This window comes from Sciurus carolinensis, chromosome 14 (genome assembly GCF_902686445.1).
Source record: "Sciurus carolinensis chromosome 14, mSciCar1.2, whole genome shotgun sequence".
NCBI classification, from domain to species: Eukaryota; Metazoa; Chordata; class Mammalia; order Rodentia; family Sciuridae; genus Sciurus; species Sciurus carolinensis.
Window position 1 is genome coordinate 38,070,830 of NC_062226.1, and position 17,750 is coordinate 38,088,579.

The window sequence follows — 17,750 nt, forward strand, 5'->3', positions numbered from 1 at the left end:
ACCCCATGAAAGCTAAAGTACTTGGTCACCTATCTAGTAAGGGATGGAGTGGAAATGTGAACTCAGGCAGGCTGGCTCCAGTGTCAGTGTCTGTGACCCTCTGCTTTGACTGCTTCTTTGTCAGGGAGCCCCTTCATTATTCCTGTCACCCCCAGGCTGGGACTGTGGTCAGGATTTGGGCTGGGGGTTGTGAGAGAGCTCGGATAACAGCAGCATCGTAGCCCTGACCAGTGTGGTCCTTGTTCCTTGGAGTTCTAGTTTCCCTCGAGGCAGGAATGACTTCCATCCTTTTCCTCTGAGTTAGCTTCACTCTCTTGCAGGAATATTCTCAGTGTCTCCCTTCTCACCCAGGGAAGCCCTCACTCCCTCTACAGTTGTCTTCACTCCCTTCTTCCCAAAAGTGTCTTCCCTTTCTCTGGGGGGGGTGCCTCACTCTCCTGATCCCCAGAGGTGTCCTTAACCCCAGTCCCATGGTCTGGCTGCAGGTGGAGCTGTCTGACGGCACAGCACATACCATCACAGATGCCTACGCTGGGAAGGAGTACATCATCCAGGTGGCAGCCAAGGACAATGAGATTGGGACATGGAGTGACTGGAGCGTGGCTGCTCATGCCACCCCCTGGACTGAGGAACCACGACACCTCACCACCGAGGCCCAGGCCCCGGGTGAGCCCACTCTCTGTCCCTGCATCCAGGTTGTCTGCCGGCCTATTCTGTGGCTTGGCCCTGTCCTCCCTCCAACTCCTCCCAGGACTGGGAGCCTCTGCTCCAAGGGTCTACACACTGGCTGTGGCTGCCACACTCCTGTCTGTCCAATCCCTGCCTTCCTGGTTCCCTGGTTCCTTGCTATCTAGACGTCCTTGGTAGGGATTATTGGGTGGAAGGGTCACTTATGAGCCTTAGAAGCAGGATCTGCCTGATGGGCAAGGCCCTTTGAGAGATGAGCCAGGAGTCATTTTAGGAGGGAAGCAGCACCAGTCTGATGTAAGAAGCAGCTCTGGGTGAGACCCCAGCCCTGGCTCTGCCCTGAGTTTCCCCCATGCTCCCCAGAGACCACGACCAGCACTACCAGCTCACTGGCACCCCCGCCCACCACGAAGATCTGTGACCCTGGAGAGCTGGGCAGCGGCGGAGGACCCTCGGTACCTTTCTTGATCAGTGTCCCTCTCACTCTGGCCCTGGCTGCCGCTGCCGCCACTGCCAACAGTCTCCTGATCTGGTAGGTTGAGTGAGGCTGGGCGGGAGAGGGGAGCCTGAGGGGATCCCCCGACTCTAGCCTCATTCCTCACAGCCCCCTGCCCTGTCTCCCCAGAGCCCGGCATCCCATGAGGACATGCCAGAGCACTGCAGAGGAGCAGGAGGCCGGAGCTGAGCCTGCAGACCCCGGTTTCTATTTTGCACACGGGCAGGAGGACCTTTTGCATTCTCTTCAGATACAATTTGTAGAGACCCCGGCAGGCCCGGGCCTGCCATCCCCTAGCCCCACCACACCAAGCTGGCCCTCCTCCCACCTTCAAGGGAGAAGGACCATGCAGCTAACCCACCCACCAAAGACCCTCCCCTCACCTGCCCCTCGGGCTGGACTCTCCAACGCCAGCGACTCCCAGGAGCCCTTGGGGGGCCTGAGGGGAGCCCCTCACACCCACAATTCCTCCTCCTGCCCCAGCCTCCTGTCTGTCCCAGGGTCTCTGTTGCCACCATCAGATTATAAGCTCCTGATGCTGGGGGGGCCCAGCCATCCCCCTCCCCCCAGTGCCCACACTTTTCAGTATCCCCACCTCTGCCCTGTTTTGTATGACCCTCCCCTGACCCTGTCGTACCCCACAGTATTTAATGCCCTGTCAGTCCCTTCTAGTCTGACTCAATGGTAACTTGCTGTATTTGAATTTTTTATAGATGTATATACAGGGGTGGGAGGGCGGGGGGGTTCTCATTAAACGTCACCATTTCATGAGTCCTTGGAACAGAGCCACTTTGGGAGGGTACTCCTCTTCTAAGGACCCCACCTTTTGCAGTCCTGGAGGTGGAAAGAGACCACGGTTGGGGAAGATGGGGAGAGATAGTTCAGCTCTCAGGCAGATGTACCTGGGAACAGTATTCTCTTGAGGAGTTGGGCTTCCCTGAGGTTTGCAGCCAGGGGCAAATTTGTAGAAAATGAGGGGTCCTGGTGGGACCTAGTCCCACATGGGATTATCTGTCAATCCTAAAAGCTGCTGAGGTATCAACGGACATCTCCAGAGCTGCCTTCCAGGAGTGCCCAAGCATTGATGGAAGAAGGTGAGGAGGCAGGCACACATGCCTCACCTCTGCCATTTGGGAGAAAGCACAGGAGTGCCAGCAGGTCAGGCCTGGAGTTTGGCCAGGCTCAGAGCAGTGTCCTTGGCCTGGCCAGGCAGGGAGGACGCCCTGGAGGAGGCTGCTTGGAGTATGACTAGGCATTGGACCTGTGCTTCAGGTCTGGAATTATGGGGTACAGGGTTGACCCCCAGAGTTAAATTACAGTCAGGACTCCATGTAGACTTGGAGAGGTGCAGGGTTTTGGTTCACAGTATGGCCAGTCATTAGTTCAGCTCCACACCCTGGGGTCCAAGGTCTCTCTGGCTGCCCCAGGCCTGCTCAGGTCCAACCCCCCTCCTAGAAGACACCTTACCCAGGCTCCTTTAGCTGAGAATGCCCCAGGCTGGGCCAAATTGACAGACCCTCTGACCTGGGAGTGGGGTGAAGAGGTAGGCCAGAGTCCAAGCCTGAAGAGCCAGACTTAGCCTTGCTCTGGGTGCCTGAAGGGAGAAGTGAGGTAGAGTCAAAGCCACGGACACACTGACCTGTACACAGACATGTCCACCCTAATGCACACTCCCTATAGCAGTTGCTGGGCACTGCTCCTCCACTATTCCCCTGATGCCAGTACAACCCCCACAGTTCCCCAAATCAAACCCTTCTTGTCATATCAGGCTCAGAAGGTGAACACTCCTCACTGGTCTTACCAGGCCCACCTGGGCCCATGCCTCAGGAGGGACATGCACAGTGCCTAGAGTACTGACAAGTCAGGTCTGGACAAGGCACCTGCCCTGAGTGGGGCCCAGGTGAAGGGGCTGCAGAGCCAAGGTGGCTGGCTCTCCTCCAGGCCAGAGGAGAGAGGGTATTCCAGGTGGGAGGCTCGTGGGAAGCAAAGCCTGGCGTCAAGGAGGCCTGTGGCTTTTCAAGCTGAACAGCCCCAGCTGTGAGAGTGCGTGTCTTTTGGTTCACAGGAAGAGGCTCCCAGGATGGATATCCTGCAAAGAGGCTGCGCACCTGCCTCTGCCCTAATCCCCAGTTCTGTCTGTTTGGGTCCTGTGAGGCATGGTTCAGGCTGGAATCTGTACTCCAGGTCCAGCAGGGGTAGACAGAGCAAGGGGTTGCCAACTCTCTTGCCAAGGACATTGCGTTCCTGGGATGTGTTCGAACTCCATCCTTCTCTATCCTTGGGGTGGCTGGATTGAAGTCAGAGGGTCTCTGGCCTGTGTGGCCATCCTGCCTTGAGAGCCTTGGTCAGCCCTAACTCACCCACCACCCACCCAGGGCTTGGGCACCAGCAATCTGGCCTCCATTAGCAACATGGGAAAGCAATTATGTGGGGTCTGGAGAAGAGGGGGCAGGAAGAGGGGAAGGGGCCTGCTGGAGATTTGGAGGCCAATGGAGGGGAGAACAGGGGTATCTCCCTGTCCCCAGTGCTAAGAGAGACCCAGCCCTGTCCCCAGCTCCAGGTGGCTGGAAGGGCAGTGTCCTTGCCCCTGTGGTCACCCCTCCTTGCAAGTCCTGGCCCTTCAACTTCACAAAGGCTGTTGACCTTGGAGGGTCTTGGCTGTTGTCTGCTGCTATCTCCCTTGAGTATTGTCCTTCACATCTCTTTCCTACGCTTGTTCTGGGGAGATGGGGTAAGTATAGACATCAGCTCTTGGAGTGAAAACAGAACGTAGAGAATTAAAACACTACTGAGGGGCAAGAGTGGGGAAAGGTTGGGTCCCAGAGCCAGTGTGCGCAGTGGGTCAGCGGCCCAGTCTTCCAGTGCACTAGTTCTATTTGATCCCCCAAAAGGTACACTGGGGTTGAGGACCCCACTTCTGTATCATGTTCTGTGAGCCCCTGGTCACCTGATCTCTGCCCAGCATAGCTCTGTTCCATTCTTACCACTCTAGACCCCTCTCCTTCACTCTTCTTGCTGAACCCATTTTCATCTTTGTCTCTTTTTGTCCCATTTCTCTCTCTGAATATACCTATCTTCCTATGTTACCCATATCTGTCTCTCAATATGTCTCTTTCTTTTGTCTCTTCTCCAGTCTCCTCTCCCTCTTTCTCTGTCTCCATCCTTTGTATTTTTCTTTCTAGTCTCTGTCAACCTTCCCTTTTTCTGTCTCTGTCTCTGTTCTCTCTCAATCTCTCTCATCTCTATACATATCTCTGTTTTCTATCTCTCTTCAGGTATTTTCAACCTCATCTCTGTGTCTCTGTATCTCTCTGTCTCTGTATCTCCATCCCCATCTCCATCTCTTCCCCCTATTCCATCATTCATTAAGTTCTTTGCCTCCCACTGTGTGTTCCCACCCTGGTCAGACCCCAGCCGGTGGCTGCTGCTCCTCTTTGGCCTGAGCCAGGGGCTGTCCTGGATTCTGCTGCCCCCTCTCGGCCAGCTGCCTGCCCTTCATTCCTGCTTCCAGGCTGGTGGCTATCAGCATAGAAATTCCACATCTGCATCTTGGCAACCACCTATGAAAGAGGGAACCACTAGACAGGACCCCTTCCTGGGAAGGGTCTGGCCCTGAGAACTCCCCAGAGCAGGGGAGCTGAGTACCTCTATAGGTCAGGACTCTGAGAAAGTTCTTTCTCACATGGGGAGAACAGAAGCCATGGCTCCAAATCCCAGCTGTGCATCTTGAACCTGAATGTGTTCATGTCCTGAGGCCCATGTGTCCACTCTGCTCACAACCCAGAACCTTGGAACCCTCAGAAGGTGCCACCTGTCTGAGAATGCAAGGCTAGAGCCCTGGGGACAGGAAGAATTGGAGCATGATTCCTCCCACTCTTACCTCTCCTTAGAGGAGGGAAGAGAAAGGAGATCCGAGGAGAGAGGTGGGAAGGACCTCATTTGACAGCACCACTCTGATGGTGAGGAAGCTAATCTGGAGGGGAGTAGGTCTGAGGCCCAGTCTGAAGAGCTCTTGTTTGAAAGGGTCAGTCTGAGGAGGTAGGTCTGATGGGTTCAATCTGAAGGAAGACTCGTCGGAAGGAAGATGTGTCTAAGGAATAGGATCTCCACCTGGTCCTAGTTTGCCTGGAATTTTCCCAGTTTTAGCACTGAAGATCTCATGTCTTGGGAAACCCACCCCAGGCATAGTGGGACAGTTGGTCACCCTATCTGAGAAGGCCTTGTTGACTACACCGTGGGCAGTCTGGTCTGGCAGGTCATTTTGGGGGAGAAGCTGTTGGCCAGAAGTTTGGGTAGGGCCCAGGCCAAGGAGGTGGAATAGAGTCCTTCCAGAAGGGCAGCGGCTTGGGGAGTGACCACCAGGGGGCAGGGCAAGTTTTCAAGCTATTCAGAGACAATGGCCCCAGAGAGGGAACTAGACAAAGTGGGACTGTATACAAAGGATGTCCACAATAGCATCTGTCACTCTGTGTGCAAATTGTGGAGAGGGTGTGTGACCGTACACCATGTTTATGTTTTTGCAAGGCTTGTAATGGACAATGCCTGGTGTGGCCATGGCCAAGGCCTTCCCTGTAGCTATGGGGAAGACAGTAGGAGCATGGTGGGACTCACCCACACAAGGAGGTAGTGGGAGTAGAGGACTCAAAGAAGGTTCACTGAGAAAGGGTGAGGATGGGAGGAGAGACAGAATCAGACTTCCCTGCTTGCACCTTGTCCCTGCCCTCTAGAGGTTTCCCTGAGATTCCAGACACAAGAGCTAAGTGCTCTAGTCACACACAGGGCAGGCAGCTCCCGTACCTGCCTGTGGGCTTCTTTCTGCCTGACACCTCTTGCTTCTCTACTGCTTCATCTGGGATCCCCCTGCTCCCTAGAAATTGTTGCAGTACTCTCCTACTTCCTTGGTTCATGATGTGCTTCTACCCAGGAGGCCCTTGTGTGAAGCATCTGAGGTCCCTTTGACATAACTTCCATGAAATACTCCCTGTTCATCCCCTCTCTACCATGGATTAAACACCCACTATACGCTAAGGTTTAGTCCTGACGGCCTTTGTCTCATCCCAGAGATATGAAAATACTGGGGGCTGGGACTGCCAGAGTCTTTCCCAGAGGAATGGGGGGGCGGGTCTCAGGGAAGAATTATAGACAAGGCAAGGGTGGAGACTTCTGAGATAGGACAATAAAGGCAAAACTGTCACAGAACTTTCCTCCACTAATAAAATGAAAAAAAAAATGCTGCAGCAAACCAAATCCATTTAAATAGGATAGCTAAAGAAAGTAACAGAAGATTCTGGTATAATAAGTGAGTGGCATACTCATTCCAAAAGGTAACACTGAGAAAAGGTAAGACGATAAGACAGCAGGAATTCTCACTAGTGGAGGTGACTAGATAGACTTAGAAACATTTGGGGGAAAACAACTTTCGCACAGAAGCCCCCATGTTCATCCATGAGACTTCAGCAGAGGCAAGCACTTGGCATCCTTCAGGGTATGGGTCTGAGATTGTGGGGAAGGGACAAGCCTATGGGAATGGGATATGCCTCACCCCCCAGGTGGAACATGACATCTGACACAGTCTCAGAGGAAAGACTGTACTCAAGGTCAGCAGGAGCCCCAGTCGAGTCACCCTCAGGCCATAGAATTGGGGTGGGTTTGAAAGCTACAGCCACACTGAGGGTATAGCTTAGTTGGTAGAACTCTTGCCTATGATACGCAAAGCCCTGGGTCTATTTCCAGCACTGCAAAACAACAACAAAAGAAAGAAAAGAAAAATCAATAGTTAGCTTCTAAGGAAAGACAAACTTGTCAGGAAAAGATGGCAAGGGACTAAACAAAGGTCTGACAAACATAAAACATGACAAATAAAAGAAGAAAGATAGACACACTGGTGCACACCTATAATCCCAGCTGCTTGGGAGACTGAGGCAGGAGGATAGCAAGTTCAAGGTCAACCTAGACAACTTAGTGAGATTCTGTCTCAAAAATAATATTTTTTAAAAAAGGGTTGAGGAAAAAAATTTTTTTAAAAACTTTTAAAACAAAATTTAAAAAGGGGGCTGGGAATATAGCTCAGTAGTAGAGTGCCCCTGGGTCCAATCCCAGTACCAAAAAAAAAAAAAAAAAAGAAAGAAAGGAAATGGAATGGCCTTTCGACACAAAGATCATTGCCAAAATACAGGCAGGAAGGAAGGAAAAAGGAAGGGTAGGAAGGGAGGGAGAGAAGGAAGGGAGCCAGGAAAACAATGCAAAAAATAGATGAAGAACCCAATCTAGAAGAAAATGCAATTGAAGGAATAAAAGCAGATTTCTTGCAAGTCCTTCCTGTCATAGAAGTTCTTATTAATGTATGAAATCAATAGGACAGAGAACCCAAGGACAAGGTGATAAAACAACAGAATGAGATGGACGCAGAGATTAGAGAACTCAGGGAAAATAATAGAGGCCCCAAATAATATTACAGATACAACAAATTAGATACAGCAAAACAGAATAGATAAGTCTAAAAATCAAGGTAATGTGTAGGAAAGGTTTAAGATATTGAGAATAAATGTAGTGGGGAAAGATAAAGATATTAAACCAATTAGAGAGAAGATAATAGGACAAAGACAAGCTACCATATAACTGTTAGCAGCCCTAATGTGCTGGTTCCAAAAATGGAACACAAAAAGATATTAAGGTATGAAATACAGGAGAAATTCCCCTTGAATGAAGGAAAAACTAAATAACTTGAAAAGACACATGCAAAATATCAGAAAAATTCATATAGGATAACTGACCTTAAGACATTGATTTCGTTACCAAACTTTGAGGATAAAGTAAGTATACTTCAGGCACCTAGGCAGAAAAAACAAGTAATTTACAAGGGAAGGAAATTCAATCTGTCAAAGTTCTCCAAGGTAGCATTTGATACACTAAGATAATGAAGCAATGTCTTGTGTGCCTGTGATTCCAGCTACCAGGGAGGTTGAGGCAGGAGAATTGGAAGTTCAAGGCCAGCCTGGGCAACTTAGTGAGACCTGTCTTGAAATGAAAATATAAAGGTCTGGGAATGTAGCTCAGTGGTAGAGGCCTTGCCTAGCATGTGCAAAGCTCTGGGTTCCATTCCTAGTTCCTCAAAAAATAAAAATAAAAAGATAATACTAACAGAAAAGAAAAAGAAAAAACTATTCAATGACAAAATCCAGTCAGCCAAAAGATTAATCAAAACCAGGAGCTGAGGAAGAGAGATGCATGGTAATAGTACTGGTGGTGACATTAATTCCATTTTGGTTAAGATTAAACTGTGGGAATTTTAGTTGCAGAACAGAATGTAAATATTATAAATCCCAATAGAGTTAAAACAACATTGGCAACATAATCTGGAATGGAGAGGGGTGGAAAGGAGGGCAGAGTATTAATCACATTTTCTTTCATAATACAGAGTCAATTAATAGTGTATAAATTTGAAACATAATAGTAAAAATCCTACTCCAACCTCTTAATCAAAATCATTTTTCTAAACTCAAGAGAGATCTTTTAAAAATGACTGTTTTTTGAGGTGAAGTAATACTTAGTTTAAGTTCAGCTATTCTTTCATCTTCAGTTTCTTTTCCTCTATTAAATTCAAGTAAAAGCACATTTTCTACTTTTGGTTAAATAAAAATAGCCTCTATGTCCTGTTAGGACTATAAGAATAATCCTATTCCTAGATATTTTTTAACTTTACTGGATCTCTCTCTACACCTGTCTCTGTCTCAATGATTCCTTATATGTGTAATATGCTTACTAAATGTAACACTAATCATTTCTGGGTGATTCATTGCATTTTTCTTTGTATTCTTTTGTATGACTTATAGATAACTTATTAATAATAAGCATGTATCTTTCTTCAGTCTATTTTTACAATGTTTATCCATTTTTCCATCTAGGGCTAAGGCAAATCACTTAATCTCTGCAAGCCTCAGATTCCTTATCTTCAATCTGGGGATAACAAAATTTACATTAAAGGACATTTGGAAGTTTGTGAAATAACATGCCCCCTGCCATGGTAGGCTGTATTCATTATATCCATGTTCTAATTCCCAGAACCTGGAAATATTACCTTATATGGCAAAAGGAACTTTTACAGATGTGATCAAATTAAGGGTATTGAGATGGAAGATTATCCTAGGTTATCTGGGTAGGCCTGATCTTATCAAAATGGTTCTGATAGGAAGAAGGGAGAGGTGTCACAGAAGGCGCTGGGATGGTGAAAGCAGAGTTTGGGATGGTGTGCTTTGAAGATAGAGAGGTGGTCCATAAGCCAAGGTGTACAGGCAGTTAGAAGCTTCTAGAAGCTGAAAAGGCAGGAAAGATTCTCTTCTCAAAGCCTACAGAAAGAAACAGAATTGCCAACACCTTGACTTTAACCCACTGAAATGGATTTCAGACCTCTGACTTTCAGACTATAAGAGGATAAATCTGTGTTGTTTGAAGCCATTAGGTTCATAGTAATTTGTTACAGCAGCAACAGGAAACTAATATTTATACCTTCCAATGTGCTTTTTCCTTGACCCAAGTTGACCTCCTAATCCATCTCTTTCATCCAGCCAGCTCCTATTTATTCAACATTTGATTCAAATTTCCCTGACACCTCCTACCTTCCACTGCTTCTCAGAGGTGGGATGTGTGTCCCTCATTGCAGCAATTGCCACTCTGTCCTAGTTGCTCATGGATAGGTCTCGCTCTGTCTCATGGGCTGTGCTCAGAAAATGACCCAGCTTAGTCACTGATAAATGAATAGATGAATAAGTAAGGGTTAGGCAAGTAGTGGGGACCTTACAAATATCCATCACCCTCTTTCCTTAGTGTTAATAACTCTATTTCTTCTCCTTCTCCTTTCCTTCATTCATTTTTGTGGTATACTAGGGAGTGAATTCAGGGGTGCTCTACCACTAAGCTACATCCCTGGCTCTTTTTATATTTTTTTTGATATCAAGACAGATCTCATTAAGTTGTGCAGGCTGGTTGCATCCAGCTCCCCTTCTCTATTTCTACCTAGGTTTCTCTCCTACCAGCCTGTCCTCCACATACACAGATTCTTTCAGTTCTAGAAAACTGATCAGTGTCATTGGTTCGAAACACATTTGCTGACCCTGTTTTGTAACTCTACAGGTATGTTTATCTGTGCACATGTTGTGACATGGAGGCCTGTGAACCTCTTTATGTGTGTTTTTCTGGATATATGGTATTTGTATAGTGAGTGTTGAACATGTATGTCTCTGCATGGATGTGTGTTTTGTGTGCATTCCTATGCCTGTGGCTTGCTATTGCCTATACACCTGTATTTGCTTGTATGATGTGCGTCTCTGCTCTGTGAGCTGTATATGTGTGTGTTTGCCAGTGTATGGAGGGAAGAATACCTTGGTTTCTGTCCTCAAGGGGATTTGACCCCCTGAGATAAGGGTTGGTGGGCCAGGATAACCTGAGGATAACCTACTGAGAGTTTTGTTCTACTCTCAGTCTTCTCTTTCCTGTCTCATCAGAAAGCTGGCCCTTTTTTCTCCTTATCTTATGGGAAGGATTTCAGGTGTAAGGCTGAAGTCAATCTCAGAGCTCTTCCTGACTCTAGCCTTCTGATAGCCTAGGACGCTGCTGTTTTGTTTTTTGTTTTGGTTTTTTTTTTTTTGGTACCAGGGATTGAACCCAGGGCTGCTTAACCACTGAGCCACATCCCCAGATTTTTTATACCTAAATTATGTGTGTGTGTGTGTGTGTGTGTGTGTATATATATATATATATATATATATATATATATATATATAAAATTTCTTTTTTTTTTTTTTTGAGACAGGGTCTCACTAAGTTGCTTAGTGCCTCACTAAGTTGCTGAGGCTGACTGAGCTCTCAGTACTCCTGCCTCAGCCTCCTGAGCTGCTAGGGATTACAGGCCTGCACCACCATGCTTGCTCTGCAACCCTAAGCTTCTCAAGGGAATAATACTATAGAGAGGGGAGACAAAGCAATCCAGAGGGTCCTTCTTCAAAACAGAGGGGGAGTCTGTGTTTGAATGGGCAAGGGGACACCAAAATACTCCCTAGTGGTACCCCAGGAGTGAAGGCAGGGTGAACTTAGTACATCCTGGACATTGAGCTCCCCAATCTGTAGCATCTCAGCAGAGACCATGTAAATCACAGCATAAAATAAGGACCTCTGCACAGTTGAGGAGGATGCTGTGAGGCGGGATCTCAATAACAACCACCTCCAGGAACTGGAACCTGGGAGAAGTTATTACTTAGTTTTAAACATTTCAACCCATTTAAAAGTGTGAAGTTCTGTAGCATTAAATATATTTACCTTGTCGAGCAACCATATAGTTTTTATAAAATAGAAAAGGGTTACTGATTTTGCACACCTGAGCACACATGATGACTCTAGGCTTATTGTTACTAGAAAAAACATGTACCAGCAGGAGGTCAGCTGGGACTGTGGAGAGGTAAAGTATACCCCTCATTCGACCCCTGGGGGGAAAAGCAGGAGGAAGGATGGGAGGGAGAGCCAGGAATGGTACAGATTCTCTTCGGGTTAGTAACGGGCTGGGTGAGATCTGGAGCTGCAGAGAAGGTGGGGCCAGACAATCTGGAAACCTGGACAGCTTTGTATTTTGGAAAGACTGCTTTGGGGACTGCACAGAAGAAGGTGAGACACCGAGCAAACTGAAGGAGGGACTTTGGATGATGTGGAAGGTCTAAGAGCAGCTTTTTTTTTTTTTTTTTTTTTTTTTTTTTTTTTTGCGGTGCTGGGGATTGAACCCAGGGCCTTGTGCTTGTGAGGCAAGCACACTACCAACTGAGCTACATCCCCAGCCCTTAAGAGCAGCTTTTTTGCAGTATCCAGGCAGGAGAAAGACTAGGGCTGCATCAGTGAGAACAGTACTTTTAGAGTACAAAGTCTTCACGTCTTAATGAACATGGAATGGGAAAGAAAGGGAGAAAAAAGAGTCTTGTACAATCCTGCTGACTGGGAGATGGTAGGACTGTTTATTGAAATTGTCATCACAAAAAACAAATTTTAAAAATGCTGAAAAAAAAAGAAATTGTCATCACAGGAAATCAGGCTTTGGGAGAGTTTATAATAACTGTGGCTCAGACATTCAGTCCATTGCCTATGGTCACACAGGAGTAAGGAACAGCACTATGAGGTACAAATGGGATCTCTTGGTAGAGGGCATCTAGTTAGCAGTTAAGACAATGGCAACGGGGTCAGACAAACCTGTGTTCCTGTTGACCTTGGAACAAATTCATTAATCTCTCTAATGCTCATTTTTCTTAAGTGGAAAACAGGATAAGAGTACCAGCCTCCTAGGGTTGTTGTAAGTGTTTAATGAGATGATGCATATAAAGAAATTGTCACAGTACCAGCCACATTGTAACACTCCATAAATACTAGTTCTTAATAACAATAGAAGCAGCAATAGTAACAAAAATACCCAGTGTGGGACTTGGCAGTGAGGTCTGGATTAGTATTAAAGCATTGTCAGCACAAAATGGGCACCGATACCACAGACCCAGAGGAGCTCACTTGAGGAGAGGAGGGGAGTGGAACGGGGGTTGCAGAGGGCACAGCCCACCTAAGAAGCTGTGGAGCAGGTGGAGAGCTGCTGGAGCTGAGAACAATGCAGCAAATTTGAATTCTAATCTGGACTTCATCACTTGTTGCTATGGGGCTTTAGGAAAACCCCTTGGTTGCCTAGAGCCTCAGTTTCCTCTTCTGTTTCCTGGACCTGTCTTGCCTCCTGGTAAGAATTATCTGTAAGAAATGTAAAACTCCAACAGAATCTAGGTGCTTCATAAATAAGAGTTGTCACTTTAGGAAGAGGAATAAATGTTCCCAGAGAAAGTGACTTCATGGAAGACAAGGGATCAACAGTTGAGCAGGATTGCACCCACCGTAATCCCCGTGATTGGGGAGGATGAGGCAAGAGGATCAAAAGTTCCAGGTCAGCCTCAGCAATTTAGTGAGGCCCTAAGCAACATAGTGATAACCTGTCTCACTAAGCCACAAGATATAAAATATAAAATTAAAAGGGCTGGGGATGTGGCTCAGTGGTTAAATGTACCTGGGTTAAATCCCCAGTACAAAAAAAAAAAAAAATTAAATTAAAAAATAAACCAGCTTTAATGCTGTCAAGTAATCAACACAGATAAAGACTAAGAAATATTTATTGGATGTGACAAGAAGGTGAAAGTAACCTTGGTGAGCCAGCTTCAGGGATGGGGAGAGCAGAAGGCGGGGCAGCAGCCAAGGATGTAGGGAAGTGGAACTGAGAAAGAAGGTGACAGCTTGGCAGGATGATGAGGAGTGAGTAGGTGGGTGGGGGACAGCATGGGCATAGTTTTGAGATGGGGAAATCAGAACACATGGTAAGTTTGCCTGTCCTTGAGTGTAGCTGTTGTGTGCCCATCCTGCCCCCACCGGCCCAGGATTGATTCCAGTCTTGTGACTCTGTTCTCCACACAAGGACTTCTCTGCCTGGGTACAACCTCAAGCTCCTAGATGCTCCCTGAGCCACAAGATGGGGTTACCCAATGCCAAGGCCAGGTACCTCCTCTCTCTTTGCTCTAGTTTCCACTGTGGCCTGGGAAAGGTTGAAATGGCTTACACCTCTGCCAGGGCTTTAGCTTTGGACCCTGACCCTGCTTGCCTGTCTGTACAGCCCAGGGAAAAGGGTAGTAGTAATAAAAATAGCTATCAATTTTATCGTTTCACCAGATTCTTTCCCATCGGTATTTGTTCATATAAGAAACATATGAGGGCTGAGGCTATGGCTCAGTGGTAGAGCACTTGCCTCCCATGTGTGAGGTACTGGGTTCAATTCTCAGCACCACATATAAATAAATGAATAAAATAAAGGTCCATCAACAACTAAAAAAAATTTTAAAAAAGAAATAAACATAAGTTTTTTGTTTTTTTTTTTTTTTGGTGTGTGGTACTAGGGATTGAACTCAGGGTCACTTTACAACTGAGCCACATTCCCAGCCTTCTAAAAAACTTATTTTGAGACAAGGTTTCATTAAGTTGCTGAGGCTGGCCTTGAACTTGTCATCCTCCTGCCTCAGCCTCCCTAGTAACTGGGGTTACAGGTGTGCACAACCATGCTTGACTTCATGTAAGAAATTTTAAATACTAAAAAAAATATTTCTCTGACTGTACGTCTTTCTGTATCTATTCTCCTTTCTCATATTTTTTTTAGTAAGTTCTCTTGTAAGAATCATCTATATTTTATCTACTTCTTACTCATTCTTGAAAACCACTAAAATCTGGCTTCCACTACACACTCCATCTCCATTTCCTACTGTCCACTGGAACTACTTCTTACCAAGATAACCAACAACTTCCTTGTTCTTAAGGCCAGTGGTTCTTTTTCTATAGACTACTGGACCTCTCTTGGACATTCTGATTGTTGAAGACTCCTTTCTTCTTGAATATCTGTTCTTTCTTGGCTTCCCTAAAATCATGGCCCATTTTGGTTTTTCCTCTTTTCTCTCTGACAGATGCTGTGCTACCTACTTTGCCAGATTTATTCTTTTCTTGTATCCATAAATATGAGTATGGTGGGCTCCTTTGTTTTGTATGGATGGCCCCGTTCTGGTAGGACCTGCCTTTCACTTGTGGTTATGTTATGACCCTTCGGGCAACAACAGATCATTGGTATAGGGACTGGCATTCAACTTAAGCCAGGCTAGTGAGGGCAGGTCCCCAGGAACATTGGAATTGGAACCAAGAGGCTAAGCTGGAATTGGAACTTAAGAAGATGGTGACCTGTGTTAAAACCTGACAATTTTGAGAATTGTCAGAAACTGAGTTTATTATGAAATAGATTAGAGAAGCACTGGGCATTTGTCTGGAGAAATGAAAGGAGAGGAGAGAAGGAGGAGGGAGGGAGGGTTGAACACAAAGGAAGGAGAGAAAGATGGGGAGGGGGAGGGAGAGAACAGATGAAGCAACCAGAAAGGAGCAGAAAGATAAGAGTCCTAGTGGCATTCAAGTTCTTAGATCCAATTGTTCTCAAATTCCAGCATGTTCTTGGGCTAGGATTCCACAAAACACTAGATTTTTTAAAATAAATCCTTTTGCCTAAGCTAGTTCAAGTTAGGTTTCTTTGATTTGTACACCACAGAAATCGAGTACCTGGCCTGAAGTATTCTAAATGACAGACCTCAAAATGAGAAACTAAGATGAGGTGTGTAGAGGGTCTCCACTATTAGGATCTAATACCAGTGTGAGATCTGAAAGTCCTTTTCATGTGGTAGCAAAGCAATTAGTTAAACTATCGCCTGTGGTCTCTTGTCTTAGACTGTGTGCCAGCTGAAGCGGGAGCACTTGAAGATACAGCAATAAATAGACAAGATGACAAAATGAGTTACCCAGAATGGGTAGTCTGCAAGAAGTTAGGGGAAAACAGAATATGCATTTAAATTGGAGAAGAATATCTGTTTCAGCCATGACCTCAGATTACTAGGAATTAGATAATTATGTGCCTTGCGGAATTTCACAAGCTGTTATTTGCTACTCTCTAATGCTAATACCCTGATTAGAAAACTCAGATCCAGCAATCAGGATGGAGATACACTGGAAGATTTAGAGGATTGGGAAGCCTTCTTATCATCCCTTCTCTGATGCATTGACTGGGATGGAATGAGACAAGAGCATCATTCAGGCTGGGCGTGGTGGTGCACCCTATAATCCCAGCAGATTTGGGAGGCTAAAGCAGGAGAATAGCAAGTTCAATGCAGCCTCAGCAACTTAGTGAGGCTCTAAGCAACTTAGCGAGACCCTGTCCCAAACTAAAACATAAAACAGGTCTGGGTATGTGGCTCAATGTTAAGCAACCTGGTACCAAAAAAAAAAAAAGGCATCATTTAGTAAACGATGACAAAGAAAGGCTTTCAACTCTAGCACTCCAGCCTCTGATTTCCCATGAAGCCACAAGGTATAGTCAGAGGATTGAACGAGCCCTTAGACATAGTCTATGAAAATGAGAAATCACTTCAAAAATCTGCTTAGGCCTTGGATCTTGGAGGTTCAGAAAGCATGATTCTACAAAATTTTGGTGTTGATTATGGTAATAGAAATCTGTTATATTCATGGATGTCCTTCACCCTTTTAAGTAGTTTTCTATGTGAGAAAATTCTCATTTAAAAATCCTACCTCCTTAGCAAAGAAGTCAGAAATAAGATGCCCAGCAACCTTGCAACTTATTTACAGGCAGGATTCTTCACCTATGTGAGACTTCCATGTGGAAATGAACAATATAAGTGAAGTAGAAATTACTCAAGTTCACCAATATCTTGGGTTCTTCTCTCCTTCAGAGCACCAGGTAGACTTACTTTCTGTGTTCCTTGATATTAGGTATGACCACAAGATTCATTTTGATCAATGCAATGTGAACAAAAGCCACATAAGCTTTCCCTCACTCCCTTCTGCCACAGCAAAACCATGAAACTGTCAAGAATATGATGTCATCATAAGATGGTGGAGCCTCCAACAGCCTGTATCCTTCCGTGACCATAGTGAGCAAAATTCACAACCCTACCTGCACCCTGCTGGAACTATTGAATGAGCAAGAAATATATCTTTGTTGTTTGAATCCAGTAAGATTTGGGGGGTTGTTTATAATGACTGTGCTACGGAGCGAATCCTGGTTGGTATAGGTAAGAAGCATGTGGATACCAGCTTCAATCTCTGCTGTTGCTGGTAGTAACAAGGGTCCAGCTTTGGGAGTGGTAGTGGGAACAGCAGTGGTTTCCCAGTGGCTGCAATAATGAGTTCTACCACAGAGGTGTCATAGATCTTATAAAATTGGCAGTCAAATTGAACTCTTGGTACTTGGTATTCAGAGTAGCAGTGGCTGTGATTCATCGTCAAGTTGTGTAGTATGGTTTGGGCGTTATTCCTAGGAGCTAGCCTCAAGTTTGTTTCCCTAGCCCTTCTAACAATTCTGAGTTAAATAATCTCTTTTCACAAATCCCCTTTCTGCTTCGACTATTCACAGAGGATTCTATTATTGTGGAAAAGGGACCCTGACTGACAAAATTACTGTATTTAATAAATCTCAGATTCCATCGATACAAGAGGCAAGTTATTTTGTGAACTCATAAGAAAAAAGAGGCTAAAAAACTATTACTTGCCATTGTGAAAAGCACATTTTCTCAGAGTTGTTTAAACTGAAAAAAAAAACAATGAATCAATGAAATATGTTATTAGCACATGAGATCCCCAAAATGAAATTGATAGGTAACTGATTATGGTTTTAAGAGAACTGTATCATGCACCAGGCATGGTTCTGTCCCAGCACAAAGAAAACAACAAAAACCCCACAGAATTGTATCATCTAGGGAGAAAAAAAGTCTCAACCCTAATCCTCATCAATGCAGAAATCTGTGATTGCTCAATCCCAGAACAATCACTAAGACACCCCTGAAAGTGTGGTGTTAATCAGTACAGTGCCCCACAGAAAACTTCTCCACAATGGCCCTCTCAGAACAAGGGTTCTCTTCGATGTGGGCAAAACCTGGGACAGCCATATTGACTGATTGAGAAGCTTCACAGC

The 17,750-nt window shown here is 45.7% G+C and overlaps 1 protein-coding gene across 3 annotated transcripts in view; it reads left to right on the plus strand.

Annotated features, from left to right (window-relative positions):
• Nucleotides 1–1,914, plus strand: part of Cntfr (ciliary neurotrophic factor receptor) — a 37,508-nt gene extending 35,594 nt beyond the window's left edge. For all 3 annotated transcript variants that reach the window (XM_047525666.1, XM_047525665.1, XM_047525668.1), the window contains 3 exons: nt 486–666; nt 1,051–1,219; nt 1,313–1,914. In XM_047525666.1, coding sequence (XP_047381622.1) covers nt 486–666; nt 1,051–1,219; nt 1,313 — 351 coding nt within the window. In that variant the 3' untranslated portion in view covers nt 1,314–1,914. The remainder of the gene's footprint in view (nt 1–485; nt 667–1,050; nt 1,220–1,312) is intronic.
• The last annotated feature ends 15,836 nt before the right edge of the window (nt 1,915–17,750 follow it).